The 18,911-nt window shown below is 55.3% G+C and overlaps 1 protein-coding gene across 5 annotated transcripts in view; it reads right to left on the bottom strand.

The window, feature by feature from the left end:
• Positions 1-18,911, bottom strand: part of DENND1A (DENN domain containing 1A) — a gene marked incomplete at both ends in the record, with an annotated part of 564,729 nt that overhangs the window by 16,314 nt on the left and 529,504 nt on the right. For 4 of the 5 annotated variants that reach the window (XM_080708699.1, XM_080708698.1, XM_080708700.1 and 1 more), the window contains one exon: positions 1,759-1,847. In XM_080708699.1, the coding sequence (XP_080564825.1) occupies positions 1,759-1,847 (89 nt within the window). Of the gene's footprint in view, positions 1-1,754; positions 1,848-18,911 lie in introns of those variants that run through there. The other variant, XM_080708702.1, reaches the window with a different exon arrangement.

The raw sequence follows: 18,911 nt of genomic DNA, 5'->3' as shown, positions 1-18,911 counted from the left end.
AACCCCATGAGGTGTGGCCCAGAAGCTGTGTCCTATCACCACCGATATGCCGGCCCGCGAATCGGCCCCTGCGCCCCGGCGGGCTCCGCGCAACTCCACATGCTGCCCAAGAAGAAAGCCGGGCCAGGCACACCGGAGCAAGAAACCCAAGCGCTAGGGCTGCGGCTGTAGCTGGCACTGGCTCTGTGGCACACACTACATGGGCATCGCTGTGGCAGCAGCAAAGAGAAACGTGGTCAGGCGGTCCGTCGGCCAAATCAGTAAAGCTTTTCTGTAGGTTGTGGGGCGCCGCTGGTCCACAGGGTTTTGTGCAGTGCAAGCGTGTTCTGGGTTTATAGCTAGCTCAATATCTACAGGCCTGTGACCCACACCCCAGCACAGTGTCCAAAAGGTTTGATTCAGTTCTAGAGAGGTAACTGTAAAGAAACGCAGTTAACTTCATCCCCCTCAGGAAAAATCTTTGGGGCCTGAGGAATTCTGGAGCCATGCAGCACTCTCTCCACAAGGGGGCAGTCATAACCCACAGCCAGAGTGTAGGCCCTCAGGCCCACCATCCTATTGTGCAGAGCTAAGTTAAACCTACACCCAACTTCAGGAGACCTCTGTCCAAATTCCACATACCTAAGCTTACACACACACACACACACACACACACAGACACACACACACACACACACACGCACATACACGCACACACACACACGCACACACACTCCTCATCCTCACATCTTCACCCCTGGTCCAGTCTGGGGGCCACCCAGGCAGGTCATTTCTATAAAGACTCAGGAGTCTCAAGCAGTTTCTGATTGTACAGCAGAGACTTCTGGGAGAATGGAAGTACCCTGCAAGCTGGGTACGGCCACTGCTTGACAATTCAGAATCGGTTCTTCCTTTGGGTCCAATTCTGGCTAGGACCTATAATTAAGAAGGGACCTCCCTTCTTTCCCCGAGAAGTTTCCTAGAAGCAGGTCAGACAAGAGGGGCGGTCCCTGTGACACTCTTAAGCATTAATTTTTCTGACTCCTCCAATAACTCCAGACTAAGATGAGTTTATGCACTGGGTAAGGCATCGCGGGTAGCTCGGGTGTGGCTGCTGGGTTGCCTGGGCAAAGCCTGAGGGCCGTGAGCTTGGGGACAGGGGAGGCAGCGCAGCCTTGTCTGGAGTCAGGACTGCCTGCAGATTTTGGCCTCACCTGTTCAGGCAACACCTCTGGCCACCGCCCGCATCCTGCCTGCTCATTCTCCTCTTTTATCCAGTGGCCACACCGGCTGTGGGCCGGGTCCTGGGCAGACCTCAGGGCCTGCCCCTGGGGAGCTCCAGGTCAGGGGGACGTGGAGGGGAAAAGCCTTCACCACAAGACACCCGGCACAGGTGCCAAAGCGGCCTGGTGGGGTGGGGTAGTGGGCGGGAAATCTTGACCCCTGGCCAGAAGGCCAGGAAGATGGGCGGCCCCTTGTCGGGGCTGCTCGTACCTGTGGAGTCTATACCTTCAGCATCAGAGGCCTAGGACCTGTGGAGCACGCCCAAGTGTCCTTTGGACCCTTTCACTCAAAACCCAGCCCAGCTGCTCTGCTCCCTGGCTTCCGGGAACTCCCACTGACCAGAAGACAGCAAGGGGCCGATGCTGGCGATCTGCCCTGCTCTGCGCCCCTGCAGCCACCTGCTCCAGGACGCCTCTCGGAGGCCTGCCGCTCGCTAGGGCCCCGCGCTGCGCCTCTGGTTCTCACAGACGGAGGGAGGGAGCGACCAGTACTCACTGCTCTGGGCTCGGCACAGACGTCCTCCGGGCTTCCACGCCGACGTTGCTCTTCGGTCTCTTGACAACATGTGGACGGGGTGGGCGCACCTAGGACGGGCACAGGGAAACCCAAGGAGTGAGTTGGAAAAGCCACACAGGGACACACGGCAGATTTGGATGAGCAGCCCCCATGAAATGCTTAGGGATTTTCAAGGTGCGGGCTCTAAAAGCCTCCGCCATCCTGGGTGCATCACCATTTGGGGTGTGGGGATGTGTACGGTTTCGGGAATCCTGTGACCAGCTCAAGTCAGGTACGCCTCACGCGCAGGACGGGGTCGGTCCCTCCGCCCCCTCGCGGGGCTGCATCGAGGGCCGGCAATGAGGTCCCACCCACAACTCCAGCCTGCCCCCTCTGGGACCCAGAAACCAGCGTGTAGAGCAGGAAGGTTTTGCTCAGATCTCTTTGGGGTTTGCACGCTTATTTTGCTCGTTTCACAACTGAACTACGGGATGCTTACTTTCCTCTCTAAATGTGAGAGGGAGAGCCAATTCCAGCGTTAGAGACAGGCCGCGTGTGAGATCGCCCTTGGCTTGTGCACCTCGGCGTCCTTGGGCGGGGCTCAGCCTGGGTGCGGAACCCGCAGACTTAGCCCACCGGGGAGGTGGTGCGTTAGGAAGCAGACAGCTTCCACCTCCACAGCAGGTGACAAGGCGACAAGATGGGTTACGCTGACTGCCACCTCTGGAAGCCAAGATGAGGCTCAGAGGACACACCTCTGCCCACTCCGAGGCCCGCGATGGGTGTTAGGCTGAACATCTCTAGGTACCTTTAGGAGAGTCATTTGGTCCAATCAACATTACACGGCTTTACATTTGGTGCCATCATCTCTGACCACTGCCAATGTCAGAGGAAGATGGGGAGGGGGCTCAGCTAAGTAAGTCCCTCTGTGAATTTCACTGCATTATAATCAAGCGATTTGAAAACCTGCAGGCTCGTAGAGCCTGTAGATGCCACACCACACCTGCTGAGGTTCCCCGACAAGGCAGGGAGGGAGTGTGCACTTCCTGCCTGCCCTTTTCCCGGGGCACGCCACCCTCAGCAATTTGGGAGAGACACAGCACAATGGCTCAGAAACAAGATTACAGAAGTTGGCCGCACACAAGACAAGCCTTTATCGTGCCTCATCAAGCCCTCAGGTCGGCGCACGCCTGATCTAACCAAAATTTTTCTTGTACAGTAGCCAGTCTGATCTCAGCCCTGACTGGCAAATCACAGCCATGGTAACAGCTGAATGCATCCCACCAATCCACCAAACGGGGTACTGTAAGACTCCAGGCCCAGGCTGTGCTCGGCACTGTCCCAGCCTGTGGTCTGTACAGGTTGGGGGCCCCACAAATGCGATTCTTGTTTCTCTGTGACCTGGTTTTCCCCTTCATATCAATAACAAAAGGGAGATAGGAAGGAGCCTCCCAATTAGAAGATTACTTCTAATTGAGAGATTACTTCCCATTAGGAGATTTTAGGATTACTTTATCTTTCCCAGCTCCTGTGTAGTGCTGGGTATATAGCGGAAACTCAGTGAGATTTTTAGAAACACATGGGTGTTCGTGCTTGGAATGGAGGAGGTGTATCCACACTGTCGCTATTATCATCACTGTTACTAGAACAGCACCTGCAGACGTTCCTTTGGTCAACATTCCGTGCATCGAGGAACGGCTGTATCCGGCATCCATCCCAGCCCTGGGCTGGTTTCTCTACTGGACTCCTCTGGTAGCCTTGGACGGGGTCTCCGGGCTGGGGGACGGCCCAGGCCTGCCTCTCCCCTCAAAGGTGGAGCACAGCTGGGGTGGGGAGCCATCATGCCCCTGCCCGGGGGTGCTGGGGCCAGGGGTTCAGGAAAGGTCAGGCATTAAGGCCGGCCTGCTCTGGCCTGCACAGGGCTGCTTCTTGCTACGCTAAAGGCGGGTTAAGAATGTGAACTTGTGGCTGGAATGGGGGGATTAAGTTTGTGGCAACTTCAACTGAACTCCACCGTGGTGAAACATGGGGAAAAAGAACAACAGAGCTAATTAGACGAGCTGAGCTGTCAGAGTGCCGCTGAATGGCTCCGCGCCAACAAACAAAAGGAACGGGCTGGCAATCAGCGGATCGATGGAGGGGCCTGCTTCATTAGGGATGATGAAACAGCGGAGGGGGAGGGGCGGAGGAGGCGCGGGCACCAGCGCCAGCGCCCGCGGCTCCCACCCACCCGACGGCACACGCACCTGATCGCTGTGGACAAAGCCAGGCGCAAAATGATCCTCGCGGAAACCACAGACACGCTGGGGCCTGGAGACTTCCTCAGGCACACAATTTCGCGGGCAGACATGCACGGAGGCAGGCACCGGAGGGGAAGGCGCACACGGGAGTCACACACACACATACACACGCGCACCCACGGCGGCAGACCACAACCAGGCACGGACACACACAGACAAAATGGTTTAATTAAGCCTGCATCACAAGACGACGCAGACAAGTCCCGTCATATTTCGGCAGTCACTTCGTTCTTTGCGGGGGTGCTTCGGCGGGGGCGGGGCGGGGGCAGGGAGGAAACCGCAGGCACACACCGCGGGGCCGGCCCCTCCACCGCCAGGATCCCAGCAGCCCCGGGAAACGCTAAGCAGGGATTTCCAGCTCTGTTCAAGGGGGACTGAAAGGGAAGGTTGGGAAGCTAGCCAATTCCCCACTGGATTTAAAACCTGAGAAATCTAAGTCGGCAGGGTTAAATGTGTATTGAATACAAAAGCACCGAGCACATTTGATTTTAATGGTGAGCAAGAAATAATAAATACAGAGCTTATAAAGCGCCTCGCATGTGGCCCGACCACAGCGCGCCTCTCCCCGGCCGCAGCCACCGCCCTTAGTCCAGGAGACGCTGGCTCAGGTCCCTTCTGCTCTTCCTCTTTCCTCTTTTTAAGAAGAAGCCCAAATCCCGTGGTCCTGTTTAAGCTCCAGCCACAGGTGGCCGGGTGCAAAGCCTCTAGAGGGGCTGAGGGGCTGCTGCCGCCCCGCTGCCCTGGATGTGTGCAGCCAAGCAAGCCGCAGAGGTGGCTGGGGATCGCTGCCCACCCGGGAGCTGGTCAGGCCAGCTTTGCAAGGCCCTCAAAGTGCTCCCTAGTCCAGGTCTCCCGGGGCCCACCCAATATGGGGGTGTCCCCTGGGAGTGTGGCATGCATGCATGCCGAGCGAAGGCCCCGGGAGGCACAGATCTTTGACGGCTCCAGAATTGTCCCTCTGGCCCTGCTGGGCAGAGGTGATGGGCACTTCATGCCAGGCACTCTATATACGCCCTCATTACCCTCAGCTGGCTGGAAAGCTAAACTCACTTCATACGTGAGGAACTAAGGCTCAGGGCAGGTGAGGGTCTTAGCTTAGCCACACAGCCAGGAATGGCCAAGCTGTGCTTACAACCGGGCAGGCCTCTGCCTCCCAGGCCTGCCATGGAGGGCGAGGGCGGTGCCTGCAGCTCGGTGAGGGCGGCGCCTGCAGCTCAGCCTCCTCCACCAGGCCAGGCACAGAGCTGCTACTCCGGCTTTTCTTGTTGCAACATTTCACCAGGTCCTCAGCTGCCCATGGATGCAGCAGGACCCACCTCCCCCAACTGCACAAGTCCCCACACTGGTGAAATGACAGAGTCCACGGCAGCTAGCTCCAAGGCGTGAGTGTTTCTAGGGAGCGACTGTGCCCCGAACTGTGCTGATTCCCTTCTGGGCCCGGAGCCCAGGCCTCCAAGGAGAGGCTGTTAGGTGGGGTCTAGTCCTGGCCTCAAATCATCTCTGCTACAAACCTATGAAATGCACCCCTGCCCCCGCCAGTGGGCTGGAGTAAGGACAGATGGGACAATAGCTACACAGCACAGTCCTAGGCACAATCAAAGGAGTTCCACAAACGTTAGTTCTCTCTCCTCTGCATCCCTGCCAGATAATCACGAGCACTGCCCTCGAGAAGTCCAGGAAGCCCAGCTGGCTGATCAATTTTTTTTTTTTTCTCAACTGAAGGTTCTGCCCGAGTGCTTTATACTAAGTCCATCTCAATTACCATGGAGACGGTGAGTCCAAGGAGCTCAGGATGCTGAAAAGACCACGAGTCCTAGGGCTTGGTCATCCCTGGTGAGAGACTTAGGCTAAGTTACTAAGCACCTGTTTTCTCATCTCAAAGCAGGTAAGTGATAGTGCCTATGTCACAGAGCTACTACGAGGTTCAGCTGGGATGGGGGTACCCAAAAATCATTTGCTGGCTGTAAAATCCTGGGCAGATGATGACTTTCATAAACTAGGCTATTCCTCAGGAGCTGTCAGATATAAAAACCTGTTAAGAATAAGAAGACACCAGTGCACTGGTGCACACCTGTAATCCTTGCTACTCAGGAGGCTCAGGCAGGAGGATTGCAAGTTCAAGGCCAGCACTGGCAATTTAGTAAAAACCTGTCTTAAAATAAAAAATAAAAAGGGGTGGGGATGTAGTTCAGTGTTAGAGTATCCCTGGGCTCCATGAAGAGAGAGAGAGGGAAATGAGGAGAAGGAGGACCTTTCCAGATGGGAGAGGGAGGAGAGGGGCAAGGCTCGGAGAGCTTCGGTTCTTGTCCAGAGTTCTTGTCCAGAGTCGCAGCCTCGGCAGTCAAGCCTGGCTCCTCTGATTCCCCAATGCAGGCTGCAAAGGGCTGCTCAAACACTCACTAAATCACACAGGGCCTCACGCTGCTTGTGCCTTGCCTCCAAGGACAAAGAGCAGGACCATTATGGGCCCCTAGACGGCTGTGCTGAGCTGGTCTGAGCTAACCATGGTTTGATGGAGGCACAGGAAAAATCCATCGTCTCATGCGGCTGGAACTTCAGACTCATGACTGTCACAGACTGCCATGGGTGAAGTCAAATAAATCCCCGCTCCCACCCCTGTCTCCACCCCCACACCTGTGGGGAAGGGAGGGACAGTGCCACAGAACACCGTGTCCACCAGAGAGCAGCTGCCCAGTGAATGCTGGTGTCCACACCAAGGAATCAAAACAGACATACGCAGCCGCGTGGTGGCGCGCGCCTGTCATCCCAGGGCTTGAGAGACTGAGACAGGAGGATTGCACGTTCAAGACCAGCCCCACAACTGCTTAATGAGGCCTTGTTTCAAAATAAAAAGATTAGTTGGGCCTGGTAATGCACACTGGTAACTCTAGTCATTGGGGTGCTGAGACAAGAGCATTGTGGGTTCAAGGCCAGGCTCAGCAATTTAGTGAAGCCCTCCTTAGTGAGACACTGTTCACACACACACACACACACACACACACACACACACACACACACACACAGAGCAGGGCATGGTGGCTCACACCTGTAACCCTAGCACTTGGGAGGTTGAGACAGGAGGGTGAGGAGGATCAAGGACCACAGGTTCAAGGACAACCTCAGCAGGTAGTGAGACTCATTGGCCTACCAAGACCCTGTTTCAAAGAAAATAAAAACAAAATAGGGCTGGGGTATAGCTCAGAGGTTGAATGCTTCTGGATTTAAACCCCAGTAAAGAAAAAGGAAAAAGAAAAGAAAAAGAAAAAGAAAAGAAAGAAAGAAAGAAAGAAAGAAAAAAAAAAGGCCAGCGTGGTAGTACATTCTTGTAACCCAGTACTTGAGAGGCTGAGACAGGAGGATCACTGGTTCGAGACCAGCCTTAGCAACTTAGGAGACCCTATTTCAAAATAAAAATAAAATCAGGCTGGGAGAGTAACTTGGAGGTAAAACATCACTGAGTTCAACCCTCAGTGCCACCAAGAAAAAAATATAATATGTATTATATATGTATATGTGTATATGTGTGTGTGTGTGTGTGTGTGTGTGTATAAAGCAAGTGGTATAGCTCAGAGGTAGAATGCCCTAGGTTCAATCTCTAGTACCACACACACACAAAAAAAACCCCCAAAACAGACATCCTCTTTAGCCTAGTTACCTGTGCGGCTGGCCTCTGTGGCTTCACAGGGTGACTCCAGGCCTCTGTGTTGGGGGGCCGGGCCGGGCCGGGCCCTCGTGTGCAGTACTCTGACTACAGCTGACCCCTTGTGCGTGGCCAGAGCGGTAGCTGCGTGGGTAACTGACCAGGAAGCGCTTCCCATGGTAAACAGCCCACACTGAATGACCCAGCAAGTTCCGAGGCCTCAGCTGGCCAGGGCGCGCGTACGAGGGCGAACACCCTCGCGACGCCCAGCGGGTGCTGGCCCACACCAGCGTTTCCCCGTGCAGGCCTCTCTTCTTTTTGCTATTGGGGACTGAACCCAGAGGCATCCTATCTCCGAGCTACACCCCCAACCCTTTTATTTCTTTACTTTGAAATAGAGTCTTGCTGGTTTACTGAGAGTTTTGCTAAGTTGTTGAGGCTGATCTTGAACCTGTGATCCCGTCTCAGCCTCCCAAGCATGGGGATTATAGGCACGCACCACTGGGCCTGGTTAAATTTCTCTTTAAAACACGCAATGGGTCCCTCCCCATCCCGCCTCACTCCAGGGCGTTGGGGGCCTCACCACGCTTGGCCCCGCTCTCCACCCTGACAGGGCAGCTCTGATCCGAAGGCCGTCCTGTGTGAGGCCAGGCAGGGGAGCAGTAGCTGAGCCCGCTCCATATTCCCTGGGCGCGGCCTCTGCTCTGGGAAGGTACATCAAATGCATTTCCAAACCAAGACCTGGCGGGACGAGACCCCCGCTGCCAGACTCGGGCTTCTTTTGTGAGGAATTAGAGCACTTGAGCAAGGCTCCACGGCTCTCTGGCCTCGCGAGATCTGCTCAAAGGATGCGCCAGGCACACAGCGGCTACCTAGGGCTCTGACCCTCCAGTCGCCAAACCGATTCAGAAAAAGGAGCGAGAAGCCCAGGAAATGCAAGTTCACGCTCATGCCACGCAGCAAGGGAAGCTGAAAAACCCAACTCCCGGTTTCCTTTTGCCAGGCAGGAGAGTCCACACTCGGTTTAGTCAGGCTGGGGGACGGCTCAGGCAGTGTTAGGTGGGAAGGCGCGACCACCGGCTACTCACGGGCCTTGAGCGCTGGATCTTGGGAGGCGGCGGCCGTGCGGGATGGAGTCTTTGTGGCTGCATTAAAGTGAAACTTAAAACATCAGTACACGCTGAGATGGTGGCTGCACTTCCACACAGCCTGGGAGGAAGCGCCCAGGGGCTGCAGTCAGAGCGGGGGCTGTCCCGATGTCCACACCCTCCCCACACTGTCCCTTTTCTGAGCCCATCCCTTCTGCTAACTCTTTTTCTTTCTTTGCACTGGGGACTGAACCTGGGGGCATTCTATCTCCAAGGTACACCTCCAGCCCTTTTGCTTATGTTTTGTTTTGGAGTAGGGTCTCACTGGGCTGCTGAGAGCCTCACTAAGTTGCTGAGGCTGGTCTTGAACCGGCAATCTTCCTGTTTCAGCCCCCAAGTTCTCAGATTACAAGTGTGTGCCTCCATGTCTGGCTTGCTAACTTTTTAGTTCTGGCCTTGTCACTTGCCTGGACATCTTCTGCCAGGAACCCTGCCTGGATCTCTGCTACTCTCCAAACAGTTCAAGGGGGACGTTCTCAATGGCCATATGACCATGTTGTACCAGCTGCAAAACCTCTGATGTCCCTCTTGTGCTTGGGTGATAGCCCAAGGTGCTGTGATGTTCTAAATCCTCCAAGACGTGGACCCTGCAGTGCACCCCCAGCCCTTCCCCATCATTCACCAGTGCCTGACCCGGGCAGAGCCTCAAGGGGCTCTTCCACCTCACCTCTTGCCTGCCCCGCGGTGGCCTACCCCACCCCAACTGGCCTGGTAGACATGGACTTGTCCTTTCAGACCCTGCCCAGGTCAGAGGGTGCTCTAGGCCCCCAAGGCCTTGTGCTTCCAGCTACTCAAGACTGTGAAGTGTCTGAAGTGTCGCACTACTCTACCCGCACACTAGCTTTTCTTTTCGTGCATGCATACGTGCGAGTGTGTGTGTGTGTGTGTGTGTGTGTGTGTGTGTGTGTGTGACTATGTGCGCATGTGCACATATGCGCATTACTAGAGACTGAACCTAGGGACATTCTACCTCTGAGCTATAACCCCAACCCTATTATATTTTTTTGTTTTGTTTTAAAATATGGTGTGCTACATTGCTGAGTCTCCTTAAGTTGGTAAGGCTGTTCTCAAACCTGCAATCCTCCTGTCTCTGTCTCTCAAGCACTGTGATTGCAGGTGTGTGCCACCACACCTGGTTTCACACTAGCTTTTCAATGTCTTTTTCACTGAGGAATTAATCCTTGTGCCTGCAGAAGGTTCTCTGAGACTTAGAAAAAAAAATACCAGCTCTAGAAATGTCTGATGAACAGATACAATTTGCACAAAATACTTGGCTTTGGAAATCAGGATTCAAATCAAAAGCAATAGAGTACACACTTCTCAGTTCTACCTGCAATCCTTTCATCTCAAAAGCCAAGCTTCATGCTTGCCGTGGTCCATCTAGGTGACCTGCTGAGTGTGGGAGATGGGGAGGCAGAGTAAGGCTAGCAAAAGCCACATGAGCCCGAGATGCGCCCCCATCCCCAACAAACCCTGCAGCCTTCCGGCTGCTCCTGACCATCACTCACTTCACAAAGATCCTTCATCATTTGATAAGGACCAGACCTGCGCTAGCCACACAGGAGCCAATGACCACATATGCTGAGTCCAAATTAAGATGTGCTATGAAGCCTGGTGTGGCACATGCCTGTGATCCAGGGCTTAGAAGGCTGAGACAGGAGGATAGCAGGTTTGAGGACAATAAGACTCTCAGCAACCTAGTGAGAACCTGTTTCAAAAAACAAAAAAATAAAAAATAAAAAACAGGGTTCGGGGTATAGCTCAGAAGTAAAATGCTTCTAGGTTCAACTGCCAGTACCAAAAAAAAAAAAAAAAAAAGTATTGTGTTAAATACATACCAGATTTCAGAGACTTTGTATGAGAAAAGAACATAAAACATCTCAATAACTTTTTATACTGATTACATGTTAAAATGATAATATTTTGGATATGTTGGGTTAAATGCATTGTTAAACCAACCCCATCTGCTTCTCTTTACCTTTTTACTGCTTTTACTAAAATATGTAGAATGTTCCTCATGCAGCTTGTGTGTGGGGCTCACACTATGTCGTCTTGGCCAATGCTGCCCTAGGGCTTCACTTGTTAGGAGAGATGCTTTAGATTTCAAACCTGCCGTGGAATGAACACGTGCACACGTGCTCTCTCTCTCTCTCTCTCTCTCTGTACTGGATTAAACCCAGGGGTGTTCAACTTCCGAGCTACATCCCAAGTCTGATTTATTTTGAAACAGGGTCTCACTGAGTTGCTGAGGCTGGTCTTGAGCCTGGGATTCCTGTCTCAGCCTCCCACGTACCCGGATTACAAGCGTGTGCTGCCTCATCCAGCCTAGAACTCATTTTCTGAATGCGATCCTGGAGGGTGGGGCCCATGTTGCAGGTACCCCTGGACCTGGTGCCCAGCACAGTGCCTGTCAGAGAGGCCTGAGGGTAAAAGGAGGCAGAGGGATGATGTGAGGACTGGGACCCCATAGAACATGTGGGGCGCACATCTGGACAGATGTGCACTGCAGCTTCCAGATTCTGTGCCACTGGCCGGGGTGAGGACCATCCCAGGCCTGGTGACCCCGCTGCAGCTGGTGGCTCCCTGGTGTGGGGGACGCCGCCTGGAGCCATGGGCCTGGCTGCCATGTTTCCTCCCCTTCGTGGCTTACAGGAAGTGCATGGGGCAGAAGGGAACAGGACCCTCACGTCACACTGTTCATCAGGAGGAGCAAAGGGGGAGGGAGCCACGGAGGCACAGGCTCCCCTTGTGGGTGAGCGTCTTCAGCCCCATAGAACCCCAGATCCACACCTACTCGCTGCTACCTCGGGCCCACGATTTAACCATCCCCAGCCTCGCTGTGCTCGTACGCGCAGCGCGGAGGAATGCGGGTAGTGGCAAATTCTACCTGAGAGGGCTGTTAGGGAGATTCAGCAGGACGATGCCGGTGCCACAGCAGACATCAGCAGCTGTCACCATTAGCAGGTCCTTGCCCCGCCTCTCCCCGTCCCCATCCAGTGTCTACACTAGCATCCAGGTGAACTTTAAAAATGCACGCCCTTACGATGTGAGACTATAAGGCATCAATAAAAGTATAAAAGATACACGCCCTGTTGTGCCACTTGCCAGCCTAAATCATCTCGGTGGAAAGCTGGCATCTCCTAAGCTGTCTTCCAGAAATGCCGTCCTGGGAGATGCAGTGTGTGAAGGGAAAATGGGGTTCCCTGGCCAGACAGGTCTGGGAAATGCTGTCTGCCGTCTGCCTCCTTTTGGAGAGTCACAGTGCCTGTTAGCACAGCGAGGCTGTGGATCTTGTGATAAAAACTCACCCAAATCAAGCAGAAGAACTAGGGATTCTTTTTAAACAATCCTATGCCCCAAGTTTATTTGAACGGATTCACCCTATAAATGCCCATTAATATCTCCTGGAAAGTGTGGCCCGTAGGGTTCACAGCCCTCCAGGACCTGGGCCCTGCCCACCCTGGGGTCTCACCTTTGCCCCTCCCCACCAATGCACAGCACAGGTGGTCGTGATGCCCCCCCCCACCGGGTCTCGCACAGTACTTGGTATGTCACAGATGCCCAGCAGAGGATTCTTGGCTTAAACTTCCTGGCACATGTAGAAACACAACAAACGTTAAGTGTTCCAGATTCCACAAGTGACTTCTTTTCCTAGGACTGTCCTGGGGAGGTGTGGCTTCTTTTGCAATTGAACTTCTAAATGGCAGCAGGAAAGCAGCCCCTTAGCCACGCCCAGCCCAGAGCTGGCAGTGTTAAGTGGGCGTTTAAGGCTGCCAGGAAGGGTAATGCGGTACAGATACCTGGAGCTGTGGACAGATAAACACAAACCCAACAGGACCAGGAACAGGAAAGCGCGCCACCTCCTTTTGACACGTAGGGGTTTTGCTGCAGGCGTCAGTGCCACGGGGCCCAGCGATCAAGACCTGTACAGCGGGGTCCAGTTAGCGCCACACCCATTAACCCAGAACACACCCTGATGCTAGAACACGGGACAGGGATGCTGCCCCAGGAGGCCGCGAGGAAGGGAAGAGTGAGCTCCTGGTGGTGGTGGGTGCATTAAAGACCCTGGGGATGGAGGGAGGGTGGGGCACCCTGCCCGGGAGTGCATGGGCCCTAGGGACTGATGCAAGGCTGGAGACAAGCAGGCATCTGGAGGGCCACCTGGACGGAGCAATTATTTCATGGGAGCAGCTCAAGGTATTGAGCCTGGAACATGTGCCCTGTGGACAGCCCTCCCGGCCCCACCATGGAGCTGGACTCCAGGCCTGGCTTGTATCTGGGTGGCTTTGGTGATCCCTGGGCCTCAGTGTCCATCTGTATGTGTTGTGAAGCCCCCACAGGCCATGGGGCTGCAGCCTCCCCAGATTATCAGGGTGGGTGCCAGCTGGGGACAAAGAGATCTCTGGAGCAAGTTAGAACAGGTCGAGGCAGGGCGAGTGGTGGTCATTTTAGAGGTGAGGAGAGAAGCCAGGGAAGGGCTACCTTAAAAAACATCCTTTTCCAGAAAGTAGCCCCAGTGCTGAGGAAGCTGCACCTAGGACCAAGTGAACAGGGCACTCTGACAGCGTGTGGCGGGGCCGGGAGACTGCAGAGCCGGCCAGGACGCTGTGACGGCCGTCGCCGTGTGCTAAGTGCCTCCTCCCAGCACGGCTCGCTGAGGGGGGCTGAGCACCCACAGCTCACGGCCCTGGGCTGGCACCTGCACCCAGGCCTGCTCATCTCCTACTGAGCCAGTAGCAGGGAGCTTGTCCTTTCATGGACAAGGGAGTAGAGCTGGGAGAGCTAAGGGCGAGCCCCGAGCGTCCTCTGGCTGGCAATGGTCTGCCTAGCACTGGAAGCAGAGTGGATCCTGGGCCCCTTGACTGCCGGTGGCAGGAGGCGACACCAGTGGGGTTTTTTTTTTTTTTTTTTTTTTTTTTTTTTTGGTGGTACTGGGGTTCCTGGAAGCCCTTCTACACTCCCAGACCTATTTTATACTTCTTTTTATTTGGAAACAGGGTCTCTTAAGCTGGTGCGGCTGGCTTCAAGCCTGCGCGATCCTCCTGTCTCCGCCTCCCAAGCACGGGGATTACAAGCGTGTGTCACCACGCCCGGCACCAGCAGGGTTTTAATGCAGAAGGAGAGAAGCAGGACCGGCCTGGGCACCTTTGCCTAGAAATCATATCAAACCCTCAGCTCCCCGGCCACGTCAACAGGTGGCTGCACCGACTGCGAGGAGTTCAGTTAACCGTGTACCTGGCACTTCCTGAGCAGCGCCGTGGCAGGAGGGAGCGGGACGGAGGCTTCTATGGCCGGCCCAGAGCACCTGCCTCCCTGAAGGTCAGGTCTGGGGGTAGCAGCTCTAGTTTGGCAAGTGGAAGGGCCCTGCCCAGGTATGCTGGAGGAACCGCTGTTTGGGGGCCAAGGCCGTGAATTCAAAGGAGAGTAACAGGCAGGTCTTGTCCTTATAGGATGTACAGTCTAGTGGGACTTGATCACCATTATGGAAAAACATCTTCAAGGGAAAAGATATCTGTGGACAAAACCTCAAGAAAGAAACTCTGGGTTAGAAAGAGAAGGATTCCTGTCTTCCTGGCTCTGTCCTTTGCTGGCTGTTCAGTGTTGAGTCTGCCGCTCGGCTGAGGTATCTGACCTAAGTCTCAGTCAACCCTCCTAGAGCAGGAGGTAACTTCACGTCGCAGGCCCTGCTGTTTGGATGCTCCCACAACCCAATTACAACCACGGGAGGCTGAGTCTGAAACGGGACCACCCGATCCTGTGTTCCCACCAGACTCATAGGCCTCCCCAGAAAAATCCTGTGGACCCGAGGACCCTGACTGTCCAGGAGCGAGTGCGGTCAGTCAGGTCCTAGATTTTAATACCAATCTCTTCTGTAATTTACATGACGTGTCTTCTTTTCAACGCATGTCTGCTCTTCTTTCTCTGGAGCCTCGCATTTCCTGGGGAGGTAAGTTGGAGAAGTGCTATTTCCGTTACAGAGGTAGGAAGCAAGAGGCTCGGTAACGAGCGTGCGTCCCAGCCGGTAGCGAGAACTCAAATGCTGACACTCCGGTCCATCGCTCCGTCCCTGTCGACCGATATTTCCAAGGTCGTCAGGGATCTTTTCTGGCATGCGTTTCTAATTCGTGTCCCTTCTGTCGTTAGGGATCTGTGCCACAGAGAAAAGACTGGCAAGACAGTAACTAATGTCTTCCTCTTCCTTTTTTGTTTTATACAGAGCACTCTCTGGTGCTTTCTGAAGGAGGCCTGGGCCTCATTTGCTCACTCAGTGGACAGTGGCATATACTCTGCAACAGGCACAGGGATCCATGAGTGACCAGGACTTGGGGGGTTATAATGCAAGTGGGATGCGGCACGGGGAGCCACAGTGTTCCAGCAACCGTAGAGTGAGGACGACTGTGACGGGGAGGCAGCCAGGGCCTGGGAGAGGCGGCGGATCAGAGAAAAGAGGACCTGGAATCCCAGGCTAAGAAGTGTGCTTTCAGGCCGGGCGTGCTGGCTCACGCTTGTAATCCCAGCATTCGGGAGGCTGAGACTGGAGGATCGTGGTTTGCGGACAGCCTCAGCTACTTAGTGAGGCCCTCTACAACTCAGTGAGACCCTGTTTCAAGATAAAGAATAAAAAATAGTGCTGGGGTAGTAGCTCGGAGGTAGAGTGCTCCTGGGTTCCATCCCCAGTACCGCACACAAACACGCAAATGTGCTTTCTTCCAGCTCAGAGACGGGACATGATCAGGGACATGAGAGAGACTGGTGTCCCTGGCGTATAAAAAACGTGGAGGATGGACGGCCGGCAGACCCTCCCCTCTGCTCAGGCTTCCACGTTGTCATCTTGCAGCCCTGGCCACATGACCGCTGGGAGACACCACGGAGGCCCTGAGTGTGATTGATTGACGCGGAGATCCCGGAGAAGAGGGGGACTCTTTGGCCTCTGCTGGTCCGGCCTGGCCCTCGGCGTGTGTCTGTCAGCCATGCGGTGCCAGGTGCGTATGCTCATTGGCTATGAAGCCCACATTTAGGAGGATAGCATCTGATTTGCAGTTAATTTGTTGATGCAGCAAAACACATTGTTTCCAAAAGGTCAGGAGGGGAAGTCTTGTTGGAATATCAACTTAATTACCTGGGCAGCATGGCTGAGCGGGCCCTGAACGGGGCTGTGGGGTGGAAAACACTCACTGCCAGGTGCTGACTCGCGGGGCAGCACGTGCGGCTTGTGGGGGAGGGGAGGAGGGTCGTCGGCACCGGGCAGCCAGCTGGCCTGCGCCAAGGTCCCAGCCAGGCCGCCTCCAGCTTGCCGGGCACTCGGCTACCTCAGGGAATCCTCTGGTGGGAGTGAGGGCTGCTACCCCGTGTCACAGACAAGGAAAAGCCAGGACTTGCACAGGCTCCAGAGATGACCGGCCGTTGGAAGAGGACACACAGATTCATCTCAGTGGTGGCCGAGACAGGGCCCCTGTGGTGTTTGTGCCTGGGGGAGGGGACGGGTGGCCAATGGAGGACACCCCTGGGGCTCCCCTTCAACATTCCTGTGAGGTCAGGATCAGCGTCTTCATTTTGTCACTGGGGAGGCAGGGCTACACAGAAGGAGAAATGTCAGTTAGCGGGGACAGGCCAAACCCAACCAGGGAGTGGTGGGAGGAGGCTGAAGATGCCTGCGGTGGGCCAGGTAGGGGACGTGGCTCTCCTTCCTGAGGGCTGGAGAGAGTGGGATGTGCCCCACGGCGCTGGTGGGCAGGGGTCAGCCTCCAAGGCGGGTCCCGAAGGGGACCTCCATCCTTTGTGTCTGAATCGCAATCTGATCGCTCCTTTCCTGCCAGACCACACCTGGCCCCAAAGAAGGAGGTCAGAGGGTCCTGGAGGGGAAGCGGGATAGGACCTGGGTTGCTTGCTCCTCCTGGGGGTGCACATCAGCCAGAGACGCTGCCGGGAGCAGAGAGGGTGAGAGGAAACTCACAATTAAGCTCCGTTGCTCTTTAACGAGGAAAGAGTTCACCTGGTTAATTTTCCTGGCTAGTAGGCACATCAATGCTCTGACCCGTGTGTGAAAGGGACCCAGTCGGGAGGGGAAGACAAAGCACTTGCAGCTTTACAAAGGGCCTCTGGGCCAGGAGCAAGGCTCCTCTATCTTTGGGACTGGAAATCTGCTATTATGCAAGGTATGGAAATAAAAGAGGGCTTCTTTTGATATGCTTCCAAAAGGCAGAGGATTGAAGTGATATTTTTGTGGAGTCTCTCCTTTGAAATGCCCAACCAGCTCTCAGGCACGGCTCTCGCTGGTCCTCCAACTCTGTCATTATTCCCAGTCCTCCTCGTCCAGCCTCGACCGAGCCCATCCTGCTGGTTGGGGAGGATCAAATGCTCGCCTCTGCTTCAGAGTTTCAGCCCGGACAGCTGGAACGGACAGGGCACCCGGGCGAGCTGGGACCCTCGGCCCCGTGGCCTCTGCAGAGGTGCTGAGCATCGCCCAGCGGCTGCTCCGGCATCTCTACCGAGGACAGAGTGACAGCGGTGAGCCTTGCTCACACGGCAACAGAGGGCTCCTTGGTGGGAGACGGGGGGACGGCGGGGGTCCACGCTCTGGCCCAGCCTCGATGGGCCCAGTGGTACCCAGAACACCCCAGTCATTCCTGATGACTCTGGGATGGAGTCTCTGTTGTGATTCCATTCTACAGACACAGAAACTGAGGCTTCTTGCCCACATTCACACGTAGCAAGGCTGGAACTCCAGCTGTTAGACTCACGAGTAAGTTTTCCACACGCCTTGAAACTTGCTATCCTGAGCTGCCACCTGTGTCGGGGGCGGAGGGGCATTGAAGATTGAAGGTGGCCAGGGGTGCGCTGGGGACTCAGGGCTGCCCCCCTTCTGTCCGGCTGGCCCAGCCTCTCTGCGGAGAGTGCGGGCTGAGTGCCGTCTCTGTCTGCGCATTCTCCCCATGTTGACAGTAGTATTTTGTAGCGGTGCTGGTTAATTTGTAGTGGCATTTGTGGTTTGAAGCCTTGTCAAGATCCCTGATTACTTCCCGTGCAAGGAGCACGGCTGACGGGGAAGTTCACATGCTGAACAAAAGCGGGCGAGCAGCTGGGAGGGGAGGCTGCGTGGTGGCCGGGTGACCCTGGCTGCTGGGGGACAGCAGTGGGGGAGGGAGGAGGACCAGCCACAGGCGGGGGGGAGGGGAGCCCTTTGTCTGAAGCTGGTGCAGGTGCATGGCCTGAATAGGTGGCATCCCATTGGTGGCCGGAGGTCGGGTACCAGATGGGGCCGGCGGACGGGCAGGGCCAGCAGCTTTGCAGACGTGTGCCATTCTTTGCTGACAGATAGGAGGCAGGTGTCTCCCACCACCTACACCGGGATGACCATCTGGGATGCCATCAAAGGTGCCTGGGTGGCATTCCCCGGAGGTGGGGACTCATGGTAAGGCTAGAGGAGGGCCTTCCAGATGTAGCAGAGATGATCCCTCTCTGATACCAGAGGGGGACACCATTTCTGGCACTGTGCCAGGAGCTCTGTGTACGGTCTCTAATGATCTCACCAACCCTGCAGAGAAGCCGAGGAAACTGAGGCTGTGAGACTCAGTGATGTGTGGAGGTCAGGCCTCGCAGCTAGCGGGTGGCAGAGGCATGATTCGAGCCCGGGTGTGTGAGGCGCGCACGCGCGCGCACGCACACACACACACGAGCCACAGGAGGTAAGTGCTGAAACATGGCCCTGGAGACTGAGGGCACCCTCCCCCGCCTCTGCAGTTCTCCCTCTGACCTCCGTAGAGCTTTCTGGAGTCTGTCCTGACCACACAGGAAGGCCAGCCTGTGGCCGCCTGCATCCCACCAGGCCGAGCCCTGACTCAGTGAGGCTTTGCTCTGTACAGTAAGGGCCAGGGCCAGCTCAGCAAAACCAAGACTAATTTATCATCTCTGGAATGATATCCACTCCAAACAGAATGCTACTAGGAAATTAAAATAAAAGGCTTCTCCTGAGTTTGCAGTGGCACAGACAGAGGGCCCCTCAGCCTCAGGAAATCAAGTCTGGTGACCCCTCCCAGGCTCTCCCTGCCACTGGCAGCCCAGGGA

This window comes from Muscardinus avellanarius, assembly GCF_963383645.1.
Source record: "Muscardinus avellanarius genome assembly, chromosome: 13".
NCBI lineage: Eukaryota > Metazoa > Chordata > Mammalia > Rodentia > Gliridae > Muscardinus > Muscardinus avellanarius.
This window is presented reverse-complemented; position numbering and strand designations above follow the sequence as displayed.